This window comes from Monodon monoceros, unplaced genomic scaffold (assembly GCF_005190385.1).
Source record: "Monodon monoceros isolate NGI ecotype Baffin Bay Population unplaced genomic scaffold, NGI_Narwhal_1 Super_Scaffold_8, whole genome shotgun sequence".
Classification (NCBI taxonomy): domain Eukaryota; kingdom Metazoa; phylum Chordata; class Mammalia; order Artiodactyla; family Monodontidae; genus Monodon; species Monodon monoceros.
Window position 1 is genome coordinate 142237 of NW_021703785.1, and position 15605 is coordinate 157841.

A 15605-nucleotide genomic window follows, 5' to 3' on the forward strand; every position below is an offset into this window, starting at 1 on the left:
TACACCTAAAGGAAATGAAAAAAGAACAAACAATATCCAAAATTAGTAGAAGGAAAGAAATCATAAAGATCAGAGCAGAAATAAATGAAAGAGAATTTAAAAAAATAGAAAAGATAAATAAAAGCAAGAGCTAGTTCTTTGAAAAGATAAACAAAATTGATAAACCTTTAGCCAGACTCATCAAGAAAAAAAGAGGGCCCAAATGAATAAAATCAGAAATGAAAAAGGAGAATTTACAACCAACACCACAGAGATACAAAAGATCATAAGAGACTACTAAAAACAACTAAATGCCCATAAATGGATAACCTAGAAGAAATGGACAAATTCTTAGAAATGTACAATCTCCAAAGGTTGAACCAGGAGGAACAGAAAATATGAACAGACCAATTACCAGCAATGAAACTGAATCAGTAATTTTAACGCTCAAGAAACAAAAGTCCAGAACCAGATGGCTTCACAGGTGAATTCTACCAAACATTTAGAGATGAGTTAACACCTATTCTTCTCAAACTATTCCAAAAAACTGCAGAGGAAGGAACACTTCTGAACTCATTCTATGAGGCCAGTATCACCCTGATACCCAAACCAGACAAAGACATCCCCCAAAAAAGAAAATAGGCTCAATGATGAGCATAGATGCAAAAATCCTCAACAAAATATTAGCAAATTGAATCCAACAATACATTAAAAGGATCATATACCATGATCACGTGGGATTTATCCCAGAGATGCAAGGATTTTTCAATATCCCCAAACTGATCAATGTGATATATACCACATTAACAAGGTGAAGAACTGAAATCATATGATCATCTCAAAAGATGCAGAAAAAGCTTTTCACAAAATTCAACATCCATTTATGATAAGTTTTCCAGAAAGTGGCATAGAGGGAACATAACTCAACATAATAAAGGCCATATATGACAAACCCATAGCTAACATCATACAAAATGGTGAAAACCTAAAAGCATTTCTTCTAAGATCAGTAACAAGACAAGGATGCCCGCTCTCACCACTTTTATTCAACACAGTATTGGAAGTCCTAGCCACAGCAATCAGACAAGAAAATAAATAAATAAATACATGGAATCCAAATTGGAAAGGAAGAAGTAAAACTGTCACTGCTTGCAGATGACATGACACTACACATAGAAAATCCTAAAGACGCCACCAAAAAACTACTAGAGCTCATCAATGAATTCAATAAAGTTTCAGGATACAAAATTAATATACAGAAATCTGTGCATTTCTATACACTAACTTCAAGTTATCAGAAAGGGCAATTAAGGAATTAATCCCATCTACCATCACATTAAAAAAAGTACCCAGGAAGAAACCTCCCTAAGGAGGTAAAACACCTGTACTTGGAAAATTAAAAGATACTGATGAAGGAAACTGAAGGTGAAACAGATGGAAAGATACACTATGTTCATGGATGGAAGAATTGATATTGATAAAGTGACCATACTACCCAAAGCAATCTACAAATTCAATGCAATCCCATCAACGTACCAAGGGCATTTTTCACAGAACTAAAATAAATAATCCTAAAATTTGTATGGAAACACAGAAGACCCCAAATAGCCAAAGCAATCTTAAGAACAGATCTGGAGGAATCATGCTCCCTAACTTCAGACTATACTACAAAGCTATGGTAATCAAAAAACATCATACTGGCAAAAAAACAAGACACACAGATCAATGGAACAGAATAGAAAGCCCAGAAATAAACCCACACACTTATGGTCAATTAATCTGTGACAAAGGAGGCAAGAATATACAATGGCAAAAAGACAATCTCTTCAATAAGTGGTGCTTGGCAAACTGGACAGACACATATAAAACAATAAAATTAGAACATTCTCTGATACTATATAAAAAAATAAACTCAAAATGGATTAAAGACCTAAATGTTAAGACCAGAAACCCCAAAATTCCTAGATAAAACATAATTAGAACACCCTTTGACATAAATCGTAGCAATATTTTTGGATGTCTCCTAAAGCAAAGGAAATAAAAACAAAAATAAACAAATGGGACCTAATTAAACTTAAAAGCTTTTGCACAGCAAAGGAAACCATCGTCAAAATAGAAAGACAACCTGCTGAATGGGAGAAAATACTTGCAAATGATGACTGATAAGGGGTTAATATCAAAATATATACACAGCTCACACAACTTAATATCTAAAAAACAAACCCAAGTAAAAAATGGATAGAAGACCTGAACAGACATTTTTCCAAAGAAGACTGCAGACAGTCAACAGGCACAAGAAAAGATGCTCAACATTATTAATCATCAGAGAAATGCAAATTAAAACCACAATGAGATATCACCTCCCACTGGTCAGAATGGCTATCACCAAAAAGAACACAAATAACAAACATTGGTGAGGATATGGAGAAAAGGGAACCCTTGTACACTGTTGATGGGAATGTAGATTGATGCAGCCACTATTGAAAACAGTATGGAAGTTCCTCAAAAAACTGAAAATAGAACTACCATATGACCCAGCAATCCCACTCCTGAGTATATATCCAAAAAAAACCCAACATTAATTCAAAAAGATACGCACACCCCAACATTCATAGCATCATTATTTACAATTGTCAAGATATGGAAGCAACCTGTCTGTCAACAGAAGAATGGATAAAGAAGTGGTATATATATAGATAGACAGATAGATAGATAGATATACACACACAATGGAGTAGTACTCAGCCATAAAAAAGAATGAAATTTTGCCATGTACAACAACATGGACAAACTTCAAGCATATTATGGCTAAGTGAAATAAATTAGAGGAAGACAAATACTGTATGATACCATTTATATGTGGAATCTAAAAAGTACAACCAAATAGTGAATGCAACAAAAAAGAAACAGACTCACAGATATAGAGAACAAACCAGTGGTTACCAGTGGGGAGAGGGAAGGGGGAGGTGCAAGATAGGAGTAAGGGAGTATAAGATAAAAACTATTATGTACAAAATAAATAAGCTACAAGGATGTACTGTGCACACAGGGAATATAGCCAGAATTTTAACTATAAATGGAAGGTAACCTTTAAAATTTTTGACTATGTTGTACACCTGTAACGTATGTAATATTGTACATAAGCTATACTTTTATAAAAAAATTTTTTAAAAGGCATATTAATGATCACCTGCTTATTTCATATGAATTCAGAAGCTGTAACAGGTATAAATATATATGCATCTGATAGGAGTCCTAAATATATGAAGCAAAAATGAACAGAATTGAAGGGAGAAATAGAGAGTTCTACAGTAATATTTAGAGACTTCTAACAACCCACTTTTAATAAAAGAACAACGAGGCAGAAGGTCAACAAGGAAACAGAAGACTTGAACAACACCATAAACCAATTAGACCTAACACACATATACAGAACACGCCACCCAACAAAAGCAGAACATACAATCTTCTCAAGTGAACAGGGTACATTCTCCAGAGGGACCATAAATTAGGCCACAAGAAGAGTCTTAATACACTTAGACTAAAATCACACAAAATATCCTTCTAAGCACAATGGAATGAAACTAGAAATCAATAACAGAAGGGAAACTGGAAAACTCACACACATGTGGAAATTAAACACATTCTTAAACAACCAATGGGTCAAAAAAGAAATCACATGGAAAACTAGAAAGTACATTAAGACAGAAACAAAAACAGGAAAAGTTATGGGATCAGCAAAAATGGTGCTCAGAGGGAAATTTATAGCTATAAACGCCTACATTCAAAAAAAAAGTGCCAATTCAATGGTCTGTACACTTTAAGGAACCAGAAAAAGAAGAGCAACCTAAAACCACAGCTAGCAGAAATAAGGAAACAATACATTAAGAGTGGAAATAAGATATACTTGAGAAAAACAACAGAGAATGTAACAGCTAGCAGAAATACGGAAACAATACATTAGAGTGGAAATAAGACATACTTGAGAAAAACAACAGAGAATGTAACAGCTAGCAGAAATAAGGAAACAATACATTAGAGTGGAAATAAGACATACTTGAGAAAAACAACAGAGAATGTAACAGCTAGCAGAAATAAGGAAACAATACATTAGAGTGGAAATAAGATACACTTGAGAAAAATAACAGAGAATGTAAACAAAATTCAAAGTTAGTTTTTTGAAAAGCCATAAAAAATTGACAAATCTTTACCAGATTTACAAAGAAAAAAAAGAGAAGACTCAAATTTCTAAATCATAAAATGGAAGAGAGGAAATTATTACTCACTTTACAAAAATAAAAAGGATTACAACAGGATACTATGAACAACTGTACACCAACAAACTGAATAACCCAGATAAAACAAATTCCTAGAAACATACAAAAGTATGAAAACTGACTCAAGAAACAGCTATAACAAGTAAGGAGACTGAATCAGTAATCAAAAACCCTCCAACATAGGAAGGCCCAGGACCAGAGGGCTTCACTAAAGAATTCTACCAAACATTTAAAGAATTAACATCTATTCTCAAACATTTCAAAAAAATTGAAGACTTATCTCAGGACTGCAAGGGTGGTACAGTATATGAAAATCAATAGAATGAAGGGAAAGAAACCTGAAAGATGTTACACAAATGAGTCAAATAGGCCCCTGCATATTGATCCTCATGTTGTTTACTTCTTCACAGCAGGCTAGGATGGTTAGCTTAAGTCCACCAGAGCCAAATCAAAATTTTCACATGCACCTGTTTATATGTAGCCCAGACAAGCATATCTTCAGCCATTCAGAGCCTGCCTATTTTGCATACTCATCAAAACTACACCCAGTGTCTGGTAGCTGTAAATAAGACAAAAAAGACCCCAAGGTGCCACTTTGTAACCCAGAGACCCCCGGCATGCTGCTACTCCATCATGGAGACATGTGAGCCCCTCTGGAACTTCCCTCTGCCCCAGGAGTTCCATTGCCCTCTTCCCCTTCTGGGTGGTGACCTCATGCTGCTGTCTCTGGAAGGGGCTATCCCCTCTTGCCACCTGTCAAAACAGGGCTCAAATAAAGCTACCCCAAATAAAGCGTGTGACTGCCATTTATGGTTGTGTCTTTTCCTTGAACAGTTCCAAAATCCTAGAACTCATTAAACCTGAACATCTCAACTGATCCAAAAAAAGCATTTGACAAAATCAGCACCCATTCCTGATTAAACAAAACATTCAATAAACCAGGAATAGAAGAGAACCTCTCCAACACTAAAAAGGACATCTATGAAAGACTAAAAGCTTTTAAGATCAGGAATGCCTACTTTTGCCACTTCTTTTCAATAAAATACTGCAATTCTAACCAAAGCAGTTACGTAAGGAAAAGAAATAAAAGGAATCTAAATTGGCAAAGAAAAAGTAAAACTATCTCAACTTGCAGATGACATGATCCTATTGCACAGGAAATTCTGAAGAACGAACACACACACACAAATTGTTACAGCTAATGAACACGTTCAGGATACAAAGTCAACAAACAAAAATCAGTTGTATTTCTATACACTAGGAATGAGACAATCCAAAAAGGAAACTAAGAAAACAATTCCATTCACAATAGTATCATAAAGAATAAAACACTTAGGAATGAATTTAATCAAGGAGGTGAAAGACTTATACAACGAAAACTGGAAAACATTGCTGAAACACATTAAGGACATATAAATGAAAAGACATCGTATATTTATGGATTAGACATATACTAAGAAGACATACATATTCAATTAAATCCCTATCAAAATCCCAGTGGCTTTATTTTCAGAAATGGAAAAAAAAATCTAAAATTCATATGGAAATTCAAGGGACTACAGTAGGCAAAACAATCCTGAAAAAGAACAAAGTTGGAGGACTCACACATCCCAATTTCAAAACTTACTACAAAGCTACAGTTGACAAAACAGTGTGGTACTAGCATAAGCATATACATATGGACCAATGGAATAGCACTCAGAGCCCATAAATAAACCCTCATATTTATCATCAATTCAACATGGATGCCAAGACTATTCAATGGGAAAAGAACAGTTTCTTCAAGAAATGGTGCTAGGAAAACTGAATATCCACATGCAAAACAATGAAGTTGGACCCTTAACTTACAACATTTAAAAAAATTAAAATGGATCAAAGACCTAAATTTAAGAGCTAAAACAATAAAAATCTCAGAATATCAGAAGTGAAACTCTGCATAACCTTGGATTTAGCAATAGTTTCTTAAATGACACCAAAAATACAGTCTACAAAAGTCAAAAACAAAAGAAAAATAGATAAATTGGATTTCATTAAATTAGAACTTTTGCATACTGAAGGACACTATCAAGGGAGTGAAAGGACAACCCAAAGAATGGGAGAAAGTGTGTGCAAATCATGTATCTGATAAGGGTTTAATATCAAAAATCTATAAAGAAATCCAACAACTCAACAACAATAAGATAAACAACTCAATTTTAAAGTAAGCAAACGATTTGAATAGACATTTCTCCAAAGAAGATATACAGATGGCCAATAAGCACAGGATAAGATGCTCAACATCACTAGTGATTAGGGAAAGGCAAATCAACCAAAATGAGATACCACTTCCACCTACTATAATGGTTACAGTAAAAAACAAAACAAAACAAAAAACAGAAAAACAGTAAAAAGCATTGGTGAGGATGCAGAGAAATTGGAACCCTCGTGCACTGGTGATGGGAATGTAAAATGGTACAGGCACTGTGAGAAAGGTTTGCTGGCTCCTCAGAAAGTTAACCACAGTATCATCATATGACCCAGCAATTCCACTCCTAGGTATATATCCAAAGGATTGAAAACAGGGACCCAGATAATCATGCAGCCATGTTCATAGCAACATTATTCACAACAGCCAAAAGGCGAAAACAACCCAAGTGTCTGTCAACACATGAATGTGGTAAATATACACATTTTGGAATAGTATTCAGCCATAAAAAGGAACGAAGTTCTGATAAAAGCTACAACGTGGATAAACCCTGAAAATATTATTCGAAGTAAAATAAACCAGACACAAAAGGACAAATATTGTGTGATACCACTTACACGAAATTATCTAGAATAGGCAAATTCAGAGACAGAAATTAGATTAGAGGCTACCAGAGCTGAGGGACTTTCTGCTTAGTGGGTACAAAGTTTCTGTTCGGAGTGAAAAAAAAAAGTTGGAAATAAATGCCACTGAATTATACACTTGAAAATGATTAAAATGGCTCCCTATCCACACATGCACACACTTTATTTCTTCACTTACAGAAAAACGGGACAGAAGAGTTCCCATATACTAACCGTCTCCCCATATCCCTATCTTGCATTGATGCGGTACAGTTGTTACCAAGAGTGATGCATTATTATTAACTAAAGTCCATAGTTTATGTTGTATACATACATTTTACCAAAATAAAGGAAAAATGAGAAGAAAAAATGGAGGCATGTCACAAGGACATAAGATGGAGGCATGTCACGACATAAGAGCCAAGCTGAAAGACTTCCAATGGCCAAAGCTGAAACAACTGAAGCCACAAAATAAATAACGTTAGTATAAAATTATCACCTAAAATAGAAAATATGTATACATGAGTTTATGCTGATAAATAAATGGGATAAATAAATAAAATGAACAAATGGGAGAGAACAGATGAAACTGTCAGGGGATGGAGCTTAACTTAAACCCCTCAACAAACGGAGGGTAGGCTGGGCTTAGTGATTTGCTTCTCAAGTGTGGGAAGAGGGAAATAGTGACTTTGCAGTGGGGAAACCTGGCAGACACCATTGCCACCAAGTGATCAGGTCCACACCTCCTGTGTAAGTCATGCTGATAACATGTAACCCTGACACAACGTGGTGAGAAAGGTACTTCACACCCAAAACCCCAGTCCAATCATGAGAAACACCTGAAACAACTCAAACTGAGGAACATTCTACAAAATATCTGACAAGTCCTCTCAAAACTGTCCAGGTCACGAAAGATAAGAAAAGTCTGAGTCAAGAGGAGCCTAGGCAACCTGACAGCTAGTTGCAGCGTGGCCCCCGGATGCAGGAGCGGAAAGAGGACATTCACGGGAAAACTGGTGAAATCCAAAGAAGTCTGCAGTTCGGTTACTAGAGACCAACGTGGATTTCTTAGTTATGATAAAAGTCCCACAGTCACATAAGATGTTCACAATGGGGGAAACTGGGTGAGGGTGCACGGAAGCTCTCAGTACTACCTCTGCAGATTTTCTGTAAGTTCAAAATTAGCCCCAAATAAAAGTCTATTGAAAAAGAAAAAACGACCTAAGACACGGTTTACTTTCTTTATTTCACTTTGTATAACTGTTCTGTAGGATCAGAAAACATCTGTTGCAAAGGTGTGCGATCCAGGCTCTTAAGGCAGGTCTCCATTCCTAAATGCAGAGGTGGGGTCTGGATGCATGTTGAGAAATGGGACATTTTAAAGACAAGGATGAGAGGAAACACTGACCTACTCTAGGACACAGGGGAACTGGGACCCGTCTGGAATCACGTACTGTGGTCTGACATAGGTGTCTCTAACATCATGTCACTTTCATTCATTTCAATTTCAAAGGTTTCTTCCAAGGAAGGTCTGGAATCTGGAGTTTTCCTTGAGGTTTCTAATGGTGCAAGCCCTGCTTCTTCCACTGTCTGTTTTTCTACTTCAAATTCCCTGAAATCCCACGGAGGTGAAATAATGTTCTTTAATGTCTTCATTGTATGCACGTCAAAGTCGTAACATTTTAATTTGTCTTTGATGTCTGCTCCTAAAAAGAGAGAAATGCCACAGTGAGAACAAAATAAGAAATTCCATTTACCTGTCATTTCCACCAATACATGACACTGCTCTATCGTTTAGGTCAGATGTCCTTGTGAGAGCACACGCATAGCTAAGGAGGAGAAGCGTTCCCATCATGCCCCTGCTCCTTTGATCTTGGGGACGAAGGGAGATTGTGGGGAGGCTCCCAGAAGCACGTGCAGGCTCAGCTCCGCTGGGCTCAGCAGCCGCCCCACCTCCAAAGCGAGTCTGGCACCGACAGAAGCCCGTGCGCGGTGCTTCCTCAGCTGCTGCGCACGGAGAGCTGCCGGCTGGCGCTTGGCCCTGGTGCAGTCACAAGCCTCAGGTATACAGAAACGCAGTGAAGGGAAATACACTGTCTACAAATCAAAATCCTGAGAATAATGGATGTATTAGGTCCGATCATTCCCGACATAAACAAAATGACAATTTTACAGAGTTCAAACTAATAGCTTTCAGTAACAGATGTTTTAACAGATAATAACATCCAAGTCTTCTTAAGATAAAAATAGTACAGCATGGCGATTACAGTTAATAATACTGTATTACATATTCAGAAGTTGCTAAGAGAATAGACCTTAAAAGTTCTCATTGCAAGAAAAAATTTTTTCTAACTATGTTTTGTGACAGATGTTAATTAGACTTACTGTGGTGGTCATTTCACAATGCTTACGAGTATTAAATTATGTTGTACACCTGAATTTAATACATTATATGTCAATTTTACCTCAATAAAATAAACTAATATGTAATGAACAATACACTTGGAAATCTCCTTTCTAAGACCATTACCTTTGTGAGGACAGGCAAAAGGTCCGTCTTATTCAGTACTGTATCTCCACACCTTTCTTAGCCTTATAAGACTTTTGCGTTTAAGCTTCACAACTCCTCCTTGGACAAATGTGGAAACTGAGGCTCACACTTGCCCCAAAGCCACAGGGCTACTGGGTGGCAGACCTGAGGTTTCAACCCAAGGTCTTTTTTTTTTTAATTTTAAAAATTGAGCCGTAACATACAAACTGTGAAGTGTGCACAGCTGGATGAATTTTCACATATGTACACATCCACATCACCACCACCAGACCAAAAGCGAACATTTCTAGCTCCTAGAAAACCACCTCAGGGCCCTCTAGTGAACCTTCCCTTTTAGTCGCCGCTCTCGTTCTTCTATCACCACTGATTAGTTCTGCTTATTACTAATCTTTGTATAAATGGAATCAATCAGTAGATATTCTTTTCTGGTCAAAACTGGTGAGACTCATGTATGCTACAACACGATTCAGTCGTTAGCTCTTCTAACTGTGCAGTGTTCTCCACTCTCCTATTGCTGGACCTCGGCTATCTCCAGTGAGCTGCTGTGGGAAAGAAGCCGCTATGAACAATCCTCTGGCTTACCGAGGCACTTGCTTCTCTTGGGCATAAACCTGGGAGCAGAGCTTCTCTTCGGCATAAACCTGGGAGCAGAGCTGCTACACTGTAAGATCAGCACGGAAGGTCACTGCCTCGATCGCCCCCAGTGAATCTCACCTCCCAGCACCCACGCCCTTGAATAAGCCCTCCTGTGTTGACGGTGCACTTAACCACGACTCATTCTGATGAAGAGAATGGGATGGAAGTGATTTGTGCAACTTCCAGCTTCCAAGGGGTCCCGATGCTTTAGTTCTTGTCCCTCAGGACCCTGAGACGACCATGCTATGAAGAAGCCTGGGTTAAAGACCCATGGAGAAGCCCAGCTGTGTCACTGAGGTCCCCCTGTGTATGAGGCCATCTTGGACCATCAGCCCCTCCAAGTGAAGACCAGCGAAAGAGCCATGAACCGACCCACAGGACTGTGGGAAACTGGGCGGAGTGGTGTGTTAGGCAGGAAAGGCCTGTTTAACTTTAGCAGATGTGCTGTTAAACAGTTTCCCAAAGAGCTCTGACCCGTTTATAACCCCGCCAATAATCAATAATGTACGAGGATTCCAGCTGCTCCGTGCCACTGCCAACACTGGGTACTACCAGTCAGTATTTTTCACTTTTAGCCATTCTGGCAGGTTTATAGTGGTGCCTCATTACGGTGTGTGTTTTTTTGTTTTTTTGTTTTAATTTAATTTAATTAATTAATTTATTTTTGGCTGCGTTGGGTCTTTGTTGCTGTGTGCAGGCTTTCTCTAGCTGCGGCGAGCGGGGACTACTCTTCATTGCGGTGCGTGGGCTTCTTACTGCAGTGGCTCCTCTTGTTGTGCAGCACGAGCTCTAGGCACGTGGGCTTCAGTAGTTGTGGCACGTGAGCTCAGCAGTTGTGGCTCGCGGGCTCTAGAGCACAGGCTCAGTAGTTGTGGTGCACGGGCTTAGGTCCTCCGCGGCATGTGGGATCTTCCCGGACCAGGGCTCGAACCCGTGTCCCCTGCATTGGCAGGCAGACTCTCACCCACTGCGCCACCAGGGAAGCCCTCGTTATGGTTTTTATTTCACTTTACTGATAAGTAATGATACTGAGCACCTTCATTTATTTTGTAATTACCTGAATAACCTCTTTGCTGAAATTCCTGTTCAAGTATTTTGTCCATTTTTGATGGAATTTCTACTCATTGTAGGATTATGCATAGGACTTTTTGTATTCTAGACGCAAGTTCTTTGATGAGTTTATGTGTTGTGAGGGACTTCTCTCGGTCTCTAATGTGCCAGTCTGCTCTCAGGTTGTTACTTTTATTGAAGCCTAATTTAACACTTTTTCCTCTTCTGCTTTTACACCCTGTTAAAGAAGTCTTTGCCTACCCCAAAGTCCGGCTCTCAAGATGTAACCTCACTGCAATGCTCTTTCCCTTACAATGTTCGTAACTAAGTGGGCACCCAAGTACAGCAACTCCATACCAACTTACCTTATGACTTGCTAATCATTAAAAAAAATTTAAAGAATTACATAGCATTGTAATGTGAATGTAAGCCAACTCAACAGTCCGCTGAAGTGCAAAGGTTTACATGCTATGCTCTGCACTGTAAAATATTAAGGCAAGAGCCCTTTCATTTACTTATTAGAAAAATCTGTCTTAAGATTTTTTCAATTATGCAATTAGATTGATTGTTGTATATCACAGTGCTTTACACATATTCTATAACTGTATTTTGCATACAGCAAGTACTCAACTTTAAACTGAATGGATACTTAATGAATCATTAATTCCCACACGTTGTTCCACTGAAATAAATGGAGTTTCTTAATATTAATGTAGCTAGAATCATTAGAAAGATGAACTTAGAACTTTACATGAGAATTTGAGAAACATAAAAAGAGATATACAACAATCTAAAAAATGGAATACAACGTCAATAAGGATAATTATGATCTTACCAATATAAGCTTCAGAATCACCAATGTACATTTCAATGCAATGACCAAGCATTGTAACAGAAAATGTATCATCTCGCCTAAGACCAAGGGCCTGCCAGAAAAGATTCAGCACGGTTATTACAAGAAAATCTGTCTCCTTCTCTTTGGTGTAAAACATTCTCACAGGACTCCTTTCTAAATACTCCAGGGAACCCAGGGTAGAGGGAGAGGGAGGCTGTTAGTGAGGATACAGTTAACATGAGTAGCCAATAGTTGATGACTGTTGAAATTGGGTGATGGGTACGCGGAGGGTCATTACACTATGTTATTGTTTACGTTCGAAATCCCCTCCTCCAAAAAGATTTTAAAACCTGTATCTCCACAAAAAGCCTTCAAAGACTTCTGTATTAATTAAATCATAGAAGAGAGGTAAATTACACAATGTTCAAATACAGACATTTGAAAGATCACAAAAACTATTAACACTTCTAAACACTTCTGCCTGCTCAGAAAGTATTCTGGTTATCTCAGTGGCACTTCAGGACTTCACTTTACCTGAAAATCTCTAACCAACCTTTGAAAATCAGTTACGAATCTATCACTCACAAATTTATCTTTGAAATATTGCATTTTCTCAAATTTTATCTCTTTCTCCAAAAACAGTTATTTCATCGATTCTAAGACGCACATTTTTTCAAATTCTAGCATTTCTGAACTTGGGAAGTCTTTCAACAGGTGGATTCTTACTACTGCTGTCCGCCGGGCACAGCCATGATACGGGAGTCTGTGACAGCAATGTGGGCTTGGCGGCCACACCAAGAGCACAGACTAGACCACAAACCCCCTGAAGAACACCTACAGAAGATACTGGACTTGTGGTTGTTGTCTAACAACCTTTTGGTGACACCTTCTGACAGAGCCAATGTCTCTGGCTGGGAGGAACCTGAGTGAAATGGGGCATGTGCACTGGCACACGGACACAATTTTGGGAAAACAGGAATGACCACCTGGTACAAAAGTGATTTAGAAGGAGCAAACTCTGAATGGGAAGAATGAATATCTTAACTATTTATTTCACTTATACCTTCTTTTTTTATGTAGGTAGTAAAGTGATCCCTGATAAAAATCTATGTCCTAATATGTCCAAAAGAGCACTTTTTCTAAGTACAGAAAAACTAAGTGATAGGAAGGAATTATGATAAAGTGTAAACGGCAGCGAATTTTTGTGTGTGGTCACCTCGCTTATTAATGGTGGCTTAGAGCTGATGAAATACTGCATATGGATTAAGGGGAGAGTCTTTCCCAGTGATGAATGCACAAGTTTTGCTCATCTACAAACATGATCTAAGAGAATTACTTTTAAGTCATAAATAGAAAGAATGGAGTTCCCAAAGGGCTCCTCAGATGTACACCCAGCTCAGCTGCGCTGACAAACACTCCTGGACACTTGTGTTTCTCACTGACACTCAGGACAAGGTTCACATCTGCTCTAATGTGAGGAGTTACTACACGACATTCACGGACTTTTCTCTGCAAAGACAAGAATAAAATACAAGGTTGCCTGAGGAGTTTTAAAATGTAAATTTTAAACTGCACTTCTGTAAAGTAACAAAACATTGCCTAGAAAACGTCTTTTAAAAAAAGTGGTAACAAAAAAAAAAAAAAAAAAGTGGTAACTGTTAACCAGATTTAAAGTTAGGTACAAACAAAAGACGAAAGACGTACTGTGTGGAAATAGTCCACGGCATTTTCAAAGTTGCCCATCAGACTATGGATATACCCTATGGCAGAATAGGTGGATGCATTCTGAGGAATCAACACCAGTGCCTGCCGGTGGTAGTCCAAGGCTTCAGCATACTTCCTGGGAGAGAAGACGAGGGAGGAGAGGAGAACAGGAAGAAAGAGAGAAAGCAGTCAGTGGGCGCAGTGGGTACTCCTTGATGTAGGCACGTAAGAACCACTTTCCTATATCAGAGAAACAGTCTAGACGGCAACGGTCCTTCGCATCCACTGCGTATCTTCAGTGGGTCTTCCTGCCTTCCAGCTGAGGGTGGGCACTCCTGCAGGGCTACCAGCTGAATGCCATTCTTGACCCTTGGGCCTATGCCCCATCGCACAGCAAGACCTCTTTTATGTGAAGACAAGCCTCCTACACCAGGGATGGTTAAAAGCAACCAAATTGTTTTGCTTTAAGGTCTACAGGAGTTACTTGGAGCAGCATTTCCCCAAATTCTCTGCAATACTTGCTCTGTAAAAACTCTTGTGAAAAAAGGTTTTGTGTTTAATAATGTTTGGGAAATGCTGCAGTTCATAACGCATAGTAAAGACTGCAAGAAATCCTGAAAAACCTGCTAAATTTTGAGTAACCTCGAGGTTCCCAAACTTATTTAACCAAAGAATCTCTTTTTCAATTGTCATCTATTATCACATCAATCATCACACCATAAAACTGGTATCTGGAGGAGGAGAGTGAGTTAGGATATGGATATGGCTTTAATTAGCTCCTACTGTCCTAATTCTTCTAAATTAATTTTGAACACTAAAATTTTTTAATCCTAGAAAATAGAAGTTATTATAATTCTCAATATATTTCTAAAATAGAATTATACCAACAGAGGTAATAAAAACATTTGTTTTGTGCTTGTTACATCTGAGTAGCCAAGTACAAGAAAGCTAAATAAAAATATGGAAAAGAGCTACACAAAATTAAGTAAACTTTTACTCACAAAGAATATTTCTGAAAATGCTTTACTTCACTTACTTAAGTTTTCTGCAGACATGGCCCAAGTTGTTCAACAAAGGTTCCCATTTGTCAACTGTTACCTAAAACAAAGCACATCAGACCCATGATTACAAGCTACTTTTCATCCTGACCCGTTTGCACTGCATGACCTCACTCCTCTGTGCGAGAGGGGCTCTCTCCTGGTGCTTGCACAGCACTAGGCAAGACTGTTGAGTTGCTTTTCCAGCTTTCCTACTAGAAGACACTTCCTGAGCGTTATTTTATTAGCACTATTTTGTCAAAGAGCCCATCTATGCCAAAGAACTTCAGATTTTGTACCTCCAGCCCAGAGCTTTCCATCTGCCTAGTAATGTTGCTACCTGGCAACCTCACAAGCACTTCAAGTCCAGCACACCACGTGCTGACGTCTTGTCCACTCTCCCGCCAGCCCAGCTCCCCGACCTCACCCCTCTGGTGCTCTGCCACTCAGCACACAGCACCACGTCACCCCTGACCCCTCCGGGGATGGCTTATCAGCCCCCTCATCAGAACGCCACCCCCATCACTAACACGTCTTGTCTGGGCCCCATCATGTGAGTCTGACCACGCCACCTGTCTTAAAGCTCCTACTGTCCCGCCACCTCTCGACAAGGTGCAAACTCTAACATCATCCTCAAGGCCCTTGAAGGCCCACACTTACCCCTCCTGCCCCATTTCTTGACGTTCTCTGTGAACTGAAAATCCAAGCCATACTGAGTTGGCTCCAGT

The 15605-nt window shown here is 38.7% G+C and overlaps 1 protein-coding gene across 1 annotated transcript in view; it reads right to left on the reverse strand.

Moving 5' to 3' along the window:
- Positions 1-8294: 8294 nt before the first annotated feature.
- CDC16 (cell division cycle 16) overlaps positions 8295-15605 on the reverse strand; it is a 28290-nt gene continuing 20979 nt past the window's right edge. The window contains exons 15-18 of the mRNA XM_029210413.1: positions 14877-14938; positions 13841-13976; positions 12137-12227; positions 8295-8770 (exon numbers count right to left, since the gene is read on the reverse strand). Of these exons, the coding sequence (XP_029066246.1) occupies positions 8511-8770; positions 12137-12227; positions 13841-13976; positions 14877-14938 (549 nt within the window). The 3' untranslated portion in view covers positions 8295-8510. The remainder of the gene's footprint in view (positions 8771-12136; positions 12228-13840; positions 13977-14876; positions 14939-15605) is intronic.